Below are 17,530 nucleotides of genomic sequence, written 5' to 3' on the forward strand. Positions count from 1 at the left end.
GTTTTCAGGAAGAAGATGAAAATGTACAATTCAGGCCCCCATTTGGACCTTCCCAACCCCCCCCCCCCCTGCCCCCAAGAGGGGCACCCCTGGATCTGCTATGAACAAACTTGAAACTACAGTCATTAATGTACTCACTCATAGTATTATCTTAGCTTATCTTAGAGAAGATTTTTAAAGATTCCTTCATTTTGGGGGGTTTGGGCCCCCTGGGGCCCACTGGGTGGGGCATGGTGCCCACTTTGATAAATTGAGATCCTGACCCCCTAGGGATGCTACCTGCCAAGTTTGACAAAAATCTATCATGAGGTTTTCAGGAAGAAGATGAAAATGTACAATTCAGGCCCCCATTTGGACCTTCCCAACCCCCCCCCCCCCCTGCCCCCAAGAGGGGCACCCCTGGATCTGCCATGAACAAACTTGAAACTACAGTCATTAATGTACTCACTCATAGTATTATCTTAGCTTATCTTAGAGAAGATTTTTAAAGATTCCTTCATTTTTTTTTTTTGGGGGGGGGGGGGTTTGGGCCCCCCTGGGGGCCCCCTGGGTGGGGCATGGTGCCCATTTTAACAAAATGAGATCCTAACCCCCTAGGGATGCTACCTGCCAAGTTTGGTGAAAATGGGTCATGGGGTTCTCAACAAGAAGATGAAAATGTACAATTTAGGCCCCATTAGGACCCCTCCCCACCCCCCTCCCCTGGGTCCCAAGGGGGGCACCCCTGATTCTGCCATGAACAAACTTGAAACTATAGTCATCAACGGACGCCGGACGAAGGGCGATCGCAATAGCTCACTTGAGCCTTTGGCTCAGGTGAGCTAAAAACAAGGCAATAATAGATGTGGCATGAAAAAATACTTGTTTGCAATGTGATCAAACATGTACAGAATACAATTGTAGTTTTACTGTAACGTCAATAAGAAAACACGAAGTAAAATTTATGTATGTACAAAAATCTTGCTTATACAAAACATGCACGTAGTGTAATAACTGAGACAAAAATTACAACTTAAACATCCTCTTAAATGAATTGACAGAGGAAGCTGATCTCATCAAATTATCAAGCTTATTCCATTCAAATAGAAGACAGAATTAGGCTACACTTACAACAATCAGTGTGAAATCTAGGCACACATAAACAGCCACATTCTCTTTGTCTGGTGTGAGGCTCATGTTATGTACATCATTAGGATTGATTGAGCCTACCTGAAGGTATGAAGGAGCTAGGTTGTGAACACATTTACATGTATATATCATCATAACGCGAATTAGCTCAAACCATTTGTCTCGTGTCATCTATTTAAGACTAGTGAACAAATCAGTCGACAGTGTGTCGTATGTTTTGTTCAATATTATTCTTGCTGCCCTTTCTGAATTTTTTGCAGGTATGGTGATATGGTACAGATGTTTGCACATAATGTGCCGCAGCTCTGCCTGATCACCAACTATATGATTGATCACATCTACAACTTTCGCCACCTGGTGCAGACTCTTGACCAGCCTTGGTTGTCCCCAGAAAACCTACGCCAGTATGCTGATGCTGTGAAAGAAAAAGGGGCAGCACTACCAAATTGTTGGGGCTTTGTAGATGGGACCGTGCGTCCCATATGCCGCCCCAATGTGAACCAGCGTGTGGCCTACAACGGTCACAAGAGAGTGCATGCGCTTAAACTTCAGTCGGTGGTAGCACCCAACGGCCTTATTGCCAACCTTTTCGGTCCAATTGAGGGGAGACGCCACGACAGCTACATGCTGAGGGAGTCGGGACTCCTTGCAGGGTTGGAACGTCATTCTTACGACCCTGAAGGAAATGTGTTGAGCATCTATGGGGACCCTGCCTACCCACTTCGACGACACCTCCAGAGCCCCTTCAAGGGAAATGTCACTGAAGATCAGGCAGCCTACAACCACACCATGAGCAAAGTTCGGGTCAGTGTGGAATGGGTATTTGGTGACATCATAAACATGTTTAAATTTGTTGACTTCGAAAAAAATCAGAAGATCGGTCTGTCAGCTTATGGGAAATGGTACATTGTTAGCGGCCTGACTGCTGACGAGAGTATCATTGCTAAATGCGCTTTTAATAGCAGCATGTGGCCATGGTTAGAGGATTCTATAAAATGCTGAAGCTATGCCCTGTGAAAAGACTAGTCACATCATACAATATGTTTATGTGAAATATAAACCTGGTTTGCACTCGTAACACATTCATAAGTTCATCAGCAAATTAGAGGTCAATGCGGGATCACATAAAGGTCAACGGTTATGGAATGGCAAGTATTTCCTTATGGTTATGAATAAGATTCACACTATTAATCATCCATGCCTATGTCCAATATGGTCACTCTCAGCATGATTTGTTGGTGTGCGATTGCTGAATGTGAGTATACAATGTATATATCTTTTGTTCTTTTGCCTTGACAAAAAAAAAATAGAGGCTGGTGCATGGACCTTCACACAACCACTATAGATGCTGATCAAGCAGTTAATTCCTCGCTTTTCTTCTCCATTTTCAAATTAGAATTATACCTTATTCATAATGCAATCACTTGCTATGGCACACACTCCCTAAACAGATAACACTTTATATTGTATGAATATTACCAAAATGTACATTTCATTTGTATATAGAACTGATGCTTGCTAAATGGATGCTGATACATGTAAAAAATACATCATATTCATTTTGAAATCATGCATTCATTTCAGCTGATATTTGACATGATGGTAATTTTTGGTCAATGTGCCCTGATACTAATATTTGTACCTCCATAAATTAATTAACAGCCTGGACATGTTTCATTTTGTGCATTTTTAAACTTATTGTTGCTGGTATGTATAATGTATATACCATCCTTCTCTTGTCTTCCAAAACAGGTAAAAGCTTATCGACTGCGAATGTATCCAAAACAATTAGAGATGCCACAGATGGCCCGGAGGCAAATGTCAGCTCCGCTACACATCAGCATCCACAACCGGAGGATTTGCACAAGCAGACTCACTTTCGGTCTGGTTCTACAAAGAGGAGCGCAAAAATGTTAAAGGATAGAGTAGCGGCCTACCAAGAAATAGTGAAACTGGATGTAGAAAGGGATGCAGCTGTAAAGAGAAAAGATGCAGAACAGAAGTGTCTCACCAGGACGGAGAATGTGACCCAGTCTGAATCTTCAAAAATAAAAAAGTGCGAAAAAGAGCTGAATGTATCCAGAGTACTGAGATTCCAGGAAAAGAGAAGACCAAAAAATGTTACAAAGAGCAATCAAGCTGCTGAGCAAGTGAAAGAAAGAGAGAACATATAATAGGTTGGTTCTTTTACAAGTCCCAAGTCCATTGGGAAAGCTGTTCAGAGAGTCAGGTTGGTTCTGCCTGGAAGTACAAGGAGAAGATGAGCAGTAGAGTCAAAGCTGGCAATTTCTGAAAGACTCTTTAGAAAGAAGCCCAGACCTCAAAATCGTGATACACACAATGAGGTTCATGATGCAGTAATTGTGTTCTATCACGGAGATGATATTTCTCTTCGCAATGTCCCGGGATAAAAGATTACATCACAGTCCCATCTGGAGAGAAAAAGCAGAAAGTACTAAAAAGACACTTAACCATGACAGCAAACACGGCTTGCAAGTGTTTCAAGGAAGAAAATCCCCATACAGCAATAAAAAAAAAAAAAAAAAAAAAATTGCTGAGCTACGCCCTGCACATGTGCTGACTAGAGGCAAACGCCCAGAAACATGTGTTGCTTATAACGTTACTATGAGAACGTCAACCTTCACCTAAAAGCACTGCAGTCAAAGGGGTACACATTTTCCAAAGGAGAGTGGAGGTCTCGTAGAAAATTCTGTCCGTGACTCTTCTAGCTCAGAATGCATGACTGCGAATTGTGCATCTTGTGGGAATATGAATGTTGCGAGGGGTAAAATAACTGACAAATTCCTTGCAAACCCAGCTGATGATGCAATCTCTGCTCAAGATGGGAATCCCACCAGGGAAGAATGACACAAATCGAGAAGAGTGGCACTGTAGCAGAGCTTGTAAAAGAAATGACACATGATCTCACAAGATTTCTTCATGTTTTCATCAAGTGGCAACTGAGCAAGGGCTGTGAAAGCATCCAAAATCATGTGAAAGCTAAATACAGTGTATATAATTAATCATTGTTGTCTGCACTCTTTCATTGCAATCATCACCAGCAGATTCTTCTGATGACTCTAAACTGCTTGCCACCATCCAGTTAGGATTCAGAGGATGAACAAGAAATGTACACCACTGCACAGAAAAGAAATTCATCATATTTGAGAGCCACTTGGATCAGCTGCTTTACGCCTTGAAGTGTGGGAAGTGTACATATGGCCACATTACAAAATTGGTGAAATCAATAGTGAGAACATAGCTCACACTCAATGTATTTGTGTGTGTAGCAATATGATCACATGATGGCACAGCCAAGCATTAGCAGTCAACCTGTCGGAAACATTCTCACGTGTGCTGCCATACTTTTCACTGGCAAGACGTACGAAGATATGCAATCAGTGACGGACATAATGAACCTCTAGTTCCTGTCTGACACAACTTACTATGACATTTGCGACAAACTTCTCCTGCCAAGAATGAATGCATTTTACCATACAGATATCAGCCATGTCCAGGCAGAAGTCTTTGGGGCTGAGGTCACTGTGTGTGGTGATGGCAGGTGTGATTCAATGGGGTTCAGTGCAAAGTACTGTACTTACACCTGCCTTCACCATGACACCCACAAGTTACTTGGCATGGCTTTGGTCCATTGTCAAGGAAGCAACAAGTTCAGTAGCCATGGAAAATGCTGGCTTTAAACGCACTCTTAACAGCCTTCTTGCGGCACAGCTGCCAATAACTGTGGTTGCTACTGATCATCACCCAAGCATCAAAAAGATCAAGAGAGAACAATACCCCAATATCAGTCATCAATTCGATGTGTGGCACCTAACCATGAGTCTAACCAAAACAATGACAGCTAAGGCAAAACAAAAAGAACGCCAAGAGCTGGGACCTTGGATAAAGGCAATCACAAACCATGTGTGGTGGGCAGCGCAAAACTGTAAGGGAGATGACCTGATGCTGATAGAGATGATTCAGTCACTCACTCACCATGTGTGTAATGTGCACACATGGAACTCGGGGAAATGTTTCCATCAGTGTGCCCATGAGGATCTTCCTCCAGACAAGGTTTCTGACAAGAAGTGGATTACACCTGAAGTAAGGCGCATGAAGCCTTGCAAGAGGATTTGTTCAACAAGTGTCTTATGGATGACTTCAAACTACTCACAAAGGCTTGCCACAAAGGAGCTCTAGAGGTATACAATTCCCTCTATCTACAAAACTGTTCCCAAGTGCAAGCACTTCGAATACCACTGTTGCCACCCTCTTTGCCATTGCTAATCACCACACACACAAAGGCTTCCAACACATCGGTTTTCAGATGACAATGAATCTGATCCATCATCGTCTTCATCCCAGTCATCACAATCATCACCAGCACATCCTTCTGATGACTCAGACTTTGCACCACCTGATGATGAATCACCCAGTTCAGATTCAGAGGGTGAACCAGGAAATGCACATCACTGCACAGAAAAGAAATACATAATATTTGAGAGCCACCTGGATCAGCTACTTTACGGCTTGAAGTGTAACAAGTGCATGGATGGCCACATTGCGGAATTGGCAAATTCAGTTGTGGGGACAATGCTTGCTGTAAAGGTGATTTGTGTATGTGGCAATATAGTAACATGATGGGCAGCACAGCCAAGCATTGACAGTCAGCCTGTTGGGAATATCCTCACATGTGCTGCCATTCTCTTTACTGGGAAGACATCTGAAGACCTACGTTCAGCGACTGACATAATGAACCTGCAGTTTTTGTCCGACACAACTTACTATGACATTCATGACAACCTTCTCCTGCCGAGAATAAATGCATTTTACGATGCAGGTATTAGCAATGTCTGGGCAGAAGTCCCTGGTGCGGAGTTCACTGTGTGTGGTGATGGCAGGTGTGATTCATCTTGGTGCAGTCCAAAGTACTGTACTTACACCTGCTTTCACCAGAACACCCACAAGATACTTGGCATGGCTTTGGTCCATGTCAAGGAAGCAACAAGCTCAGTAGCCATGGAAAATGTTGGCTTTAAACGCAGCCTTCTTGCTGATGTTGCTGATGTTACTGATGTTGCTACTGATCGTCACCCGGGCATCAAAAAGACCATGAGAGAGGAAAACCCCAGTATCAACCATCAATTCGATGTATGGCACTTGACCAAGAAACTGACCAAAACGCTGATGGCAAAGGCAAAGCAAAAAGACTGCCAAGAGCTGGGACCTTGGATAAAGGCCATTACCAACCATGTGTGGTGGGCAGCGCATAACTGCAATGGAGAAGACTTGATGCTGATAGAGATGATTCACTCACTCACTCACCATGTGTGTAATGTGCACACAAGGAACTCGGGGGAATGTTTCCATCAGTGTACCCATGGGGATCTTCCTCCAGACGAGGTTTCTTCCAAGAAGTGGATTACACCTGGAAGTAAGGCGCATGAAGCCTTGCAAGCGTCTTGTGAATGACATCAAACTACTCACAGAGGCTTGCCACACAGGAGCTCTAGAGGTATACCATTCCCTCTTTTTACAATACTGTCCCAAGCGCAAGCACTTCGAATACCACTGTTGCCACCCTCTTCGCCATTGCTAATCACCACACAAAGGCTTCCAACACATCAGTCTTCAGATGAAAATGAATCTGATCTATCATCGTCTTCATCCTAGTCTTCTTCATCCCAGTCATCACAATCATCACCGAGGCTTGCAGATGCTGGGTTGACTGCAAAACCGAGTAAGTGTCATGTGGGTTTCAAGACTCTCTACTTCCTAGGGCATGAAGTAGGTGGAGGCGTGCTGAAGCCTCTCCTTGAGAAAGTAGAGCAAATCCTACGGGCAGAAGCGCCGCAAACAAAGTGGGAGGTATGCGCATTCCTAGGACTAACTGGGTATTACCGCAAGTTCATACCCAACTTTGCAGCTTTCGCCGCGCCGCTGTCGTACTTGACAAAGAAAGACAGAGCCAACCACGTGGACTGGGGACCCCTGGAAGAGCAGGCATTCAACATGCTGAAGTCCCGCCTGACTTCATCCTCCATACTCCATCTTCTAGATCCTGAATCCCTGTTCATGCTGGCAATCGACGCGTTTGACATAGGTATCGACGTAGTACTGATGCAGCGCATAGAGGGAGAGAAATTCCCTATAGCATACATCAGCCGCAAGCTTTCAGACACAGAGCGGTGATATGCCGTCATAGAGCGAGAGTGCCTCCCAATTGCATGGGCAGTCAAGAAGTTTGATGTGTACCTATATGGAAGAGAGTTTGAGCTTGAGGTGGATCATTGTCCCCTCATGTACATTGCCAAGGCTAAGTTGCAAAATAACAGTCTTGCACTGGGCGTTTGCTCTCCAATCTTACCGCTACCACGCGACCGCTGTCAAGGGAACAGATAATGTTGGGGCAGACTTCCTCAGCCGATGTCCAGAGTAAGAGGGGCATGTTTACCCATAACAAGGGAGATTATCCAATGATATTTGTCATGTGTATGTACGGACAAATTAGATTAATACAGGGAAAATACTATTGTAGATAGAAGTACCAGTATAATCAGTATAATAAATACTATTGGTTGTGTAACGAGCCAACCTCGTTACAGTCCTCTACTAGTAGTTTTATTCATACCTTCTTTGTTTGTATTTCTTTCATCAGTAACGAAGCAGCGCCTTATTCTATTTCTTCACCTATTCTCTCACTCTATATCCTTCCGCCTGTTGTTATGTCTACTTTCTTCTCTTCACTCTCCACCTCTTCTCTTCTCTCACTGCTTCAAAATGTAAGATGAATTGTAAAGTCGCTAGAAGTATATGCTTTGGATGTGAATTGTCATAGAAGTCATTAGAGTTACTTTAGTCACGACAAGCATATAACTCATAGCATAACTGATCCGAGCATAGAAATTTGAAATTTAGTCATTGGTCGGTATTCCAATATCGAAGTTTAGGACACTAATGACCTACAGTTGACCTATCCTTAGCTGAATTTGTTTTGCTTGGATACGTGTTATAAGTATAGAAACGGTTAATGCACATTGCATTCAGCAACTTTATACATTCTATAAGGCACTGAAGAATGTAGGGAATACCCGTTTGTTATGAAATGACGGCCAGGAATATTTTAATAATTGAAGGATTTAGTATGTGTAGCGAATATTTGAGCGGTAACTTACCCCATGTTGACAGAAGTATTAAGGAATATGGAGTTTGAATACGATATCTTGTCCTGTACGAAGAATCCAAACACTGCCGATAGATGCGCGTACCGCGTAGTGTTCATTCAGGATTACAGACCGTTCCTCGTTCATTATCTTTAATATTTTGGTCGTTCATTTTAATTCATTTCTAAAATTCCCTAAATTCTCAATCTTTCAGAAAAATAAGGTGGAAATATTAATACATGAAGAATACTTTGGTGATAAGATATGAATTTTATTACTCCTCGGAAGCTAACTTACAAAATGATATAAGTTTGCATGCGAGCTTTGGCTTCGCATCGCTGTTATGACGTAGCCACGTCAGCGTGTGATTTGGATCCTTCGTGTGTGAAAATTATTACTATTTTGTTGATTCTGGTCAATACTAGAGGAATTTGGTTCGTTATATGTATCTGGTCATTTGGTAAATATCTCATAATTTATTGTAACACGGAACCCATATTATGGAAAGTGATATTTGTCGAGATAATAAGATATTTGCGACGTCTAACTAGCACAAAATCTACGGAGTGTACAAGTTCAGCGCTTAGCGCATACCGTAGCTACAATGTACCTCCGCGTAGTGATTCCCTTGACGTCCGCATAAAGCTTATATAAGCAGTAAAATTTTTCAGTTCGGGAGGAGACTCCCGGAGTCCGCTCCAGGTAACGAGCTACTCTCTGCTCACTCCTCAACACACTACTTTCTTTCTCCCTCCCCCTCCCCCTATGTAGAGGAGACTCTTGGAATTCTACTCCAAGTATCGAGCATCTGCTCACTCCTCTACATATCAACTACAACCCCCCCCCCCCCATGTCCCCATGTAAAATTTCAACTTATGTTTTGGGATCTTTTGGTAAATTCAAATTCTATTAGAGTGTAGAGACATGCTTGGTATTAGTTTCAGGAAATGTTACTGTTAGGAATTCTGGCGAGTCATTAACCAAGTCGGAACAAAGGAACTTAGGCACATGTACAAATCAATATACAGGATTCTATATTAGAAGTGGTTTGTATAGGCATGTATGAGTAACTTGTAGTTTTAATTACTTCAGGCGTTTAGTCTCATATACATGAGTATGTAACAGTGGCGATCTAGTTGGAACTTAATTGTAAAAGGAATATTAAACTTTGATTTTTGTTTTTGTTGAACCTGAAATCTGAGTATTACAACCTTGTGTCTTTCTTTGTTTCTGTGTACGACTCACTTGACTTAGTTTCTATTTTCACACACCACACAACCCATACACAACATACACATCTACTTCACACACACACACACATACACACACACACAAACTGCACATATATTCCTCCCCTTGTATATTCCATCTTCCCTCCACGGTCATATACTTTGACCAAGAACTCATCCCCACCGAGAGACTATTAGTTTCCGAAAGGTCGATTACACTCTGTATATGTTTTTACCGCTCGGACATTTGGGCTTAACATCTCGCCCACGGAGTTGATCAATCTTTCCGGAAAAACACAACATCTCCACCGCTAATACATCTCGGTCCTATTATATTATTCTGTGGTAGTGGCGACAGTGCGCCCTCGACGAACAACAAACAACAAACAACTAAGAAGGGCGCCACACAACACACACAACAAGACAATCAAGCCATCTAAAGCCCGCCACACAAATTTTTGGTGTCAGGAGTGGGATAATTTGGAAATAAATCCAACATGGAGGGCCAAGGGGATGAAATAACAGAACAATTATCACAGTGTCCCAAATTAGAAATTGAGTCTTGTGAGTCTTCTTCCGACACAGAAACCACACAAGCGTCTAGGAAAACGACTAAATCTAAATCAAAGAGACATGGCATGCAAACTCGAATTCTCTCTAGGCTGATGAACTTGATGGAACAAATGATGAAATTGACCAAACGTACGAACAAACGTAGTAGGCGTAGACGTGCTGGTTCAAGCTCTTCTACTGAAGAACTACTAGTAACTGATGCATCTTCATTAGATAGTGAAGTAGTGCTGAACTTTGACAAGGACCAACACACACAACAATCAATTGATAACTTGAGTGCTACCACACATCAGCCAATGGCTGAGACTGTAGAATAAGTTACAAGCACTCACACTGTCCAACCAACCAGCATTACAGACCACACAACTAACAATGAACCGCGAACAGAACTTGGTCTCTCTACTCGCCCACACATTATGCCTGATAAATATGATGGTAGCGCGGACTGGGCAGACTATGAATCACACTTTGAATCTTGCCGAACAATTAACAACTGGACTGACGAAGAAGCTGTCAAATACTTGTCTGCTAGTCTTCGGGGACCTGCTCTTAGGTTACTGAATGAACGTAGAGAAACTAGATGGACATACTATGACTTGAAATCCAAACTGTCAATGAGATTCTCGTCCTCCAAACAAGCTGAAAGTTACTTGCTTGAACTTCGTGCTCGTAAGAGACGAGCAAACGAATCATTCCAAGAGCTTGAATGAGCTATTAGGGAACTTACTACAAAGGCTTATCCCGACTTTGACTCAGACGGAATTGACCGTCTAGCTAAGATCCACTTCACTAATGCTATCGAGAATCCGGAGAACGAACGGGGATTTTCCACGCAAAACCTAAGACTTTGGACAACATGATCGAGGCAGCCATAACAACCGAGACATTTCTCTTGACCGAGTCTCAGCGTTCGTGGAAAAAGACCACGCATAACAGAGCATTAGATGCCGAACAAACATGTCAAAAAGACTTGCAGAGAACAATCGATCAAGCGGTAGAAAAAGCGGTTAGACACGCAGTGTCTCAGCACAACGGTGACAGAAATGATAGACTTAATCAGAACCAACAGGCTAGAAACGTTGTGTGCTACTACTGTAACAAACCAGGTCACATTGAGAGGAATTGTTTCAAGAAACGGTCTGATTTGAGACAGCAAGTGCAGACTAACTACCGACCTGGACACGATCACATGGGAAACTCTGAACAAATTCGTCAGTCAAACCAATTTGGGCCGCCCACGAGGGCCACGGCGCGGCCAGTAACAAAGTAGATTCGGCCCACCAACCAAAACAAAGTGACAATGAAACCCCGAAAACTGACTCTTCCCCTAATACCGCAAATTGTGATGGTTTGTTTGTTAGAGTATGTATTCATGACAGGGAATACAAATTTCTTGTAGACACTGGAGCCTCGGACTCCTACATATCCAGACAGGTGTATGAGAATATCGAATTGAATGACAGGCCAATGCTGCAGAAACCAAACAGAAATGCTAAGTTAGCAGATAACTCTCCTCTTCCCCTCGATGGTGTAGTGACACTCGAATTGAAGATAGGCCCTACTTGTGGAATTTCTAGATTGCTAGTCGCCGACATTAACAATGATGGTATTTTGGGTCTTGACAACTTGTGTAGAATGGGAGCTAAGTTAGACTTTAGCACTTTTGAGCTCTCGACTAAATGGGGAAGCATTGAATGTGAAAGAGAGTGTGATGGATTGCTTTTCTGTCGTATTAGTACAACAGAGACTGTTACCGTCCCAGCGGGACATGAGGTTCTTATCAAGGGAACTGTCAGAGAGAAACTTAAGCCAAATAAGTTTGGAATTGTAGAAGTAGGCGATGCGCAGAACCATCTAACAAAGTCAGGATTGATCGTAGCGCGTACTTTGGTCAGAACGGGGAATGAAAATGTCCCAATGAGAATTTTCAACCCGTCATCTTCAAACAAAGTGATCAAGAAAGGTACATACTTAGGCACGATAACGGTAGTTGACGAAAGTGACATTGAAACCACTCCTGATTCTGAAGTAGCAAACTCTGAGGAAGTACCAGAACACTTGCGAGATCTATTAGACAGAAGCACTGAAGAACTTCCTCACCAGTATCACCAGGATGTAGCAAATCTGCTAACTGAATTTCAAGATGTTTTCTCGCAAGGAGACAATGATATTGGCAGAACCAATCTTGTCAAACACAGCATTGACACGGGAAGACAGCAACCCATTAGACAAAGACCTAGGAAGCATCCACTCGGTCAAAGGACTGAGATCAAACGACAAGTATCAGAACTTTTAGACAAAGGGCTAATAGAAACAACAGATAGTCCCTGGTCGTCAAACATAGTTCTTGTACGTAAGAAAGACGGAACGCAAAGATTTTGCGTGGACTATCGGCAACTCAATGCTGCCACTATCAAAGATGCTTATCCGTTACCACGCATTGACGAAACACTTGATGCCTTATCAGGCGCTTCTTGGCTTTCAACGTTAGACTTAGCCAGCGGCTATTGGCAGGTAGGGCTTGATGATGATGCGAAACAGAAATCAGCTTTCTTAGCCGATGGTGGGCTATATGCTTGGAACATCATGCCTTTTGGATTATGTAATGCCCCTGCCACTTTTGAACGACTAATGGACAAAGTCTTAAGAGGGCTCCACTGGGAAACACTCTTAGTGTACTTAGATGATGTAATCGTTTTCGGTAGTTCAGTACCAGAGGAACTCGAGAGACTGAAACAAGTATTTCACAGATTGAGGCAAGCAAACTTGAAACTGAAACCAAAGAAGTGTCACTTGTTCAAAACTAAGGTGTCTTATCTTGGCCACGAAGTATCGAACTTAGGAATATCGACTCAGACAGAGAAAACCGAGGTAATCAAAAACTGGCCAACACCAACAAACGTCAAAGAAGTCAGAAGCTTTCTTGGACTAGCCTCGTATTACAGACGCTTTGTTAAGGACTTCGCCTCTATTGCGAAACCTCTTCACCAGTTAACCGAAAAGAAACGTGCCGGGCGATTCGAATGGAGTCCCGCTTGTCAGAATGCATTCGATGAACTGAAGAATAGACTAACCACTACTCCCATCCTTGCATACCCTACTTTAGAAGGAGAATTGATCCTTGACACTGACGCGAGTAAAGATGGTATCGGTGGGGTACTTTCTGTAGTCTTGGATGGACAAGAATGGGTTATCGCTTACGGAAGCAAAGTCCTGAGTAAAGCCGAACGGAACTACTGCGTCACGCGTAGGGAATTACTAGCAGTAGTCACTTACTTGAAGCATTTCAAACAGTACCTTTACGGTAGACATGTCAAAGTGAGAACTGACCACGGAGCCTTGCGATGGCTCACCAACTTCAAACAACCCGAGGGCCAACTAGCCCGATGGCTTGAGGTTATATCGGAGTATGATATTGAGATAGTTCATAGGGCTGGTCGTAGCCATGCCAATGCAGATGCACTTTCGAGATGACCTTGTACACAATGTGGTAGAGAAACTGAATGTGAACTTGAAACTAACGAACTAAACTTCGGTCGAATTTGTGTTATTCAGTTGTCGGATGATGGTAGTGCAGTTGAGATAAGGAAGGCTCAACTAGATGATCCAAGTCTAAGGCCAGTCATAGAGGCTTTAGAACGCGGAATTAAGCCGACAAAGGAGGAAATGTCTCCTCTCTCGTTTAGGACCAAAGTGTTGTTAGGTCACTGGGGACAGTTGCATATGTGTAGTGGAGTTCTTTTCCGGAAATGGGAATCGGAAGATAGTAGGACTACTAGAGATGGACTAGTTTTGCCGAAATCTATGGTACATGAAGTTTTACAGAAACTTCACTCCGGAACTTTTGGTGGACATCTCGGGGTCTACCAAAACGCTAAAGAACGCTCAGCTTCGTTATTATTGGGTCGGGATGAAAGCAGATGTTAGATCTTTCATTCGACAATGTACCGCATGTAGTAGGCGGAAAACTTATGGGAAGAAGCGAAGAGCACCGTTGCAACAGAGACAATCTGGCAGTCCGATGGAGCGGATTGCATTAGATATCTTAGGGCCCCTTCCGTTGACCTATGATGGCAATAGGTATATTTTGGTGGTAGCAGATTACTACACTAAGTTTGTTGAGGCCTATGACATTCCTGATGAACAAGCGCACACGGTTGCGCAGAAGTTAGTTGAGGAATTTGTATGCCGGTATGGTGTACCGAAAGAAATTCATACAGATCAAGGTCGTAACTTCGAGTCGAATTTGTTTCAAGAAGTCTGTAGGCTCATAGGTGCAAAGAAAACACGAACTACTCCGTACAATCCAAAGTCAGACGGAATGATAGAACGTTTCAATACGACACTGTTAGGAATGCTAGCCACGATGATCGACCCTCTTGAACACCAGCAAGACTGGGATCGTTACATCCCATTTGCCACCGCTGCCTATAGAGGCACTGTTCATGAGACAATCCAAGAAACCCCGAATATGATGATGTTTGGCCGCGAGGTTACCCAACCCATAGATCTGGTAGCACAACACTCTGCCCCTGAATTACGCACAGATTACGCTGCCGAACTTAGAGACCGTATGGAAGACATCCATACACGGGTGACCAAACATGCCAAAAAGACATGACACGACAGAAGAGAAATTATGACAGGCAAACTTCAGATGAAACTTTCAAAGTCGGACAACTAGTGTGGCTTTGTAACGACTTTCGTAGGAAGGGTGCAAGTCCCAAACTAACTAACAGATGGGAAGGCCCATTCAGAGTCATCACTCGAATCTCTGACGTGACTTACCGAATTCAACTCACTCCCAGAAGCAAACCAAAGATAGTACATTTCGACCGTCTCAAACCCTACACGGGGGAAGAACTAGCCCCATGGCAAGAGACGCCATCAGATACAGACTTGATTGAAGGGGTTACTTCAGATCATTCAAGTGATGTTGACAATGTAGAAATTCTGAGTAACTTACCTCCCGAACGTACAGACTTGACATCCTTCCAAACGCAACAAGCCAGACGCTACCCTATTAGAAATAGAAAACCACCGGATTATTTCTACTAGGCAAATCTTATTCTCTTCCTATTTCTCCCCCTCAGCAAAATGCCGTTCACCTGCAGGTTCTGTACTTACAAAAGTTGCCGAAAGGACAAAATGACAGAACACGAAGAACGGCGACATGCTACTCTCAAGTTTCGACGGGATCGAAGTCGATCTCCTATCCACACGACCCCCGATTTCACCAGGCGGCACCCAACTCGTCCCGCTCTCCCCTTATACCACCAACCCCGTGAACTCCCCACCATTCCCTTCCCACCGCCAAAGATCTCGCCCATTAAGGACCTCCCGAAGACCCCCTCGCCCAGTCCCACCCCTGATCCTGTACCTATGCACCTGGAGGCCGACTTGCCTGCCGAGGTGGCAATGGAGCCACTTCCGTCATCTCCAGCCCTGTCCCCTTCCCCGGAGGCTGACTTACCTGCCAAAGTGGCAAAGGAGCCACTTCCGTCGTCTCCAGCCCCGTCCCTAGCTTCCCCGGAGGTTGACTTCAGCCCCAAGGACCCTGAGCCAGCCCCTGAGGATGACGTCCTTAGCTTGGGTGGAGAGGAGTGGGAGGAGCTCCATTTCGAACATCAGGGAACCCAGACTGTCGATCCAGAGGACCATATTTCCCGTTTAATGAACCAGTGCCGGCTCTCCCTGGAGAGGGGAGAAAGTAGGCGACCGGCGGGGAATACGGAGCGGCAGTCGTTTTCCCATGTTCTCTCAAACGGAGAAACAGTCAACAGAGTGATCGAAACTCTGCACCTCCCCGGCGGAGGGTTTCATACTCGGTTTCAATATAAGGTTTTCCGGAATTTTTTTTTAAATTTGTCTATTTTGGCGGTTTTCTTTTCCCTCCATGTTTCTCGCCGGATCCCTTTTTCTCTCTGCATCCTGCCGCGCCTGTGGATCTCTGCACGTCCAGTCTTCTTATTATGCGATGTATTTATCTCTGAATGATGCATGGATCTTTCTACCGTATCTATCTGTCTTCACCTTTTATCTTTCCTATTCATCTTCACCTTTTATCTTTCCTATTCACTCTTGTCACTTTCCTCTTTTCTCTCTCTCACCCTCTCTCTGTTTTTCTTGTATCATTCAGTGCATGTTCATATTCCCATCTGATGTGTATATATTGAATATATCTCTGAAGGATAGATGTTTCTACCATATCTTTCTCTCTCCTTCTTTCCTTTTTCTCTCTTCTCCTCTGTCTGACTCTGTTTTCTTCTATCCTTCAGTGCATGTGAATCATATTTGTAACGCCACTGAAATTGATGTTTGGTGTTTTTAAATGTTTAAGATTATTTAAACATTTCTTCGAGGAAACGAAAACTTGTTTTCCAAAAAAGTATCATCGGAATGTGGTGAATAGAATGGCTAATTTGGTAAGTATTAGCCGTTGCTTCCTGAAGTAAATATCTTGACGCACATTTTCACTTGAAGTTTATGGATTACGGATATTTGGTATTGACTGTTTTGGAGTGTGCGTAGTTTTTGGTCTTTGATGTGACTCGAGGAGTTTTTGTTTGGATGGGTGTATATAGGGCCCACACTCACATATTCAGGAAGCAAAGGCTGATATCTGCTAAATGCCGGTGTTTTATAGATCAACGTTGAAAACTTTGATGATTTAGCTATGATGTATTTTATATTTTGGAAATAAATGAAGTGGCCTATTACCCTTCCGTAAATTGTCTCCTCGAAGAAATACTTTATAAGTATGATATTGGCTTATGTAAAGTTCAGATAGATTTTAAACTTAAAAATGCGAGGACGCATTTCAGAGGGAGGAGGGCTGTGTAACGAGCCAACCTCGTTACAGTCCTCTACTAGTAATTTTATTCATACCTTCTTTGTATTTCTTTCATCAGTAACGAAGCAGCGCCTTATTCTATTTCTTCACCTATTCTCTCACTCTATATCCTTCCGCCTGTTGCTATGTCTATTTTCTTCTCTTCACTCTCCACCTCTTCTCTTCTCTCACTGCTTCAAAATGTAAGATGAATTGTAAAGTCGCTAGAAGTTTATGCTTTGGCTGTGAATTGTCATAGAAGTCATTAGAGTTACTTTAGTCACGACAAACATATAACTCATAGCATAACTGATCCGAGAATAGAAATCTGAAATTTAGTCATTGGTCGGTATTCCAATATCGAAGTTTAGGACACTAATGACCTACAGTTGACCTATCCTTAGCTGAATTTGTTTTGCTTGGATACGTGTTATAAGTATAGAAACGGTTAATGCACATTGCATTCAGCAACTTTATACATTCTATAAGGCACTGAAGAATGTAGGGAATACCCATTTGTTATGAAATGACGGCCAGGAATATTTTAATAATTGAAGGATTTAGTATGTGTAGCGAATATTTGAGCGGTAACTTACCCCATGTTG

The 17,530-nt window shown here is 43.2% G+C and overlaps 1 protein-coding gene across 1 annotated transcript; it reads left to right on the forward strand.

Moving 5' to 3' along the window:
* Nucleotides 1–949: 949 nt before the first annotated feature.
* LOC140236763 (uncharacterized) lies at nt 950–3,170 on the forward strand. Its single transcript, XM_072316693.1, has one exon. The coding sequence runs from the start codon at nt 1,399–1,401 to the stop codon at nt 2,128–2,130; it is 732 nt and encodes a 243-aa protein (XP_072172794.1). The 5' UTR covers nt 950–1,398; the 3' UTR covers nt 2,131–3,170.
* Nucleotides 3,171–17,530: the final 14,360 nt, after the last annotated feature.

The sequence above is a fragment of the Diadema setosum genome, chromosome 13 (genome assembly GCF_964275005.1).
Source record: "Diadema setosum chromosome 13, eeDiaSeto1, whole genome shotgun sequence".
NCBI classification, from domain to species: Eukaryota; Metazoa; Echinodermata; class Echinoidea; order Diadematoida; family Diadematidae; genus Diadema; species Diadema setosum.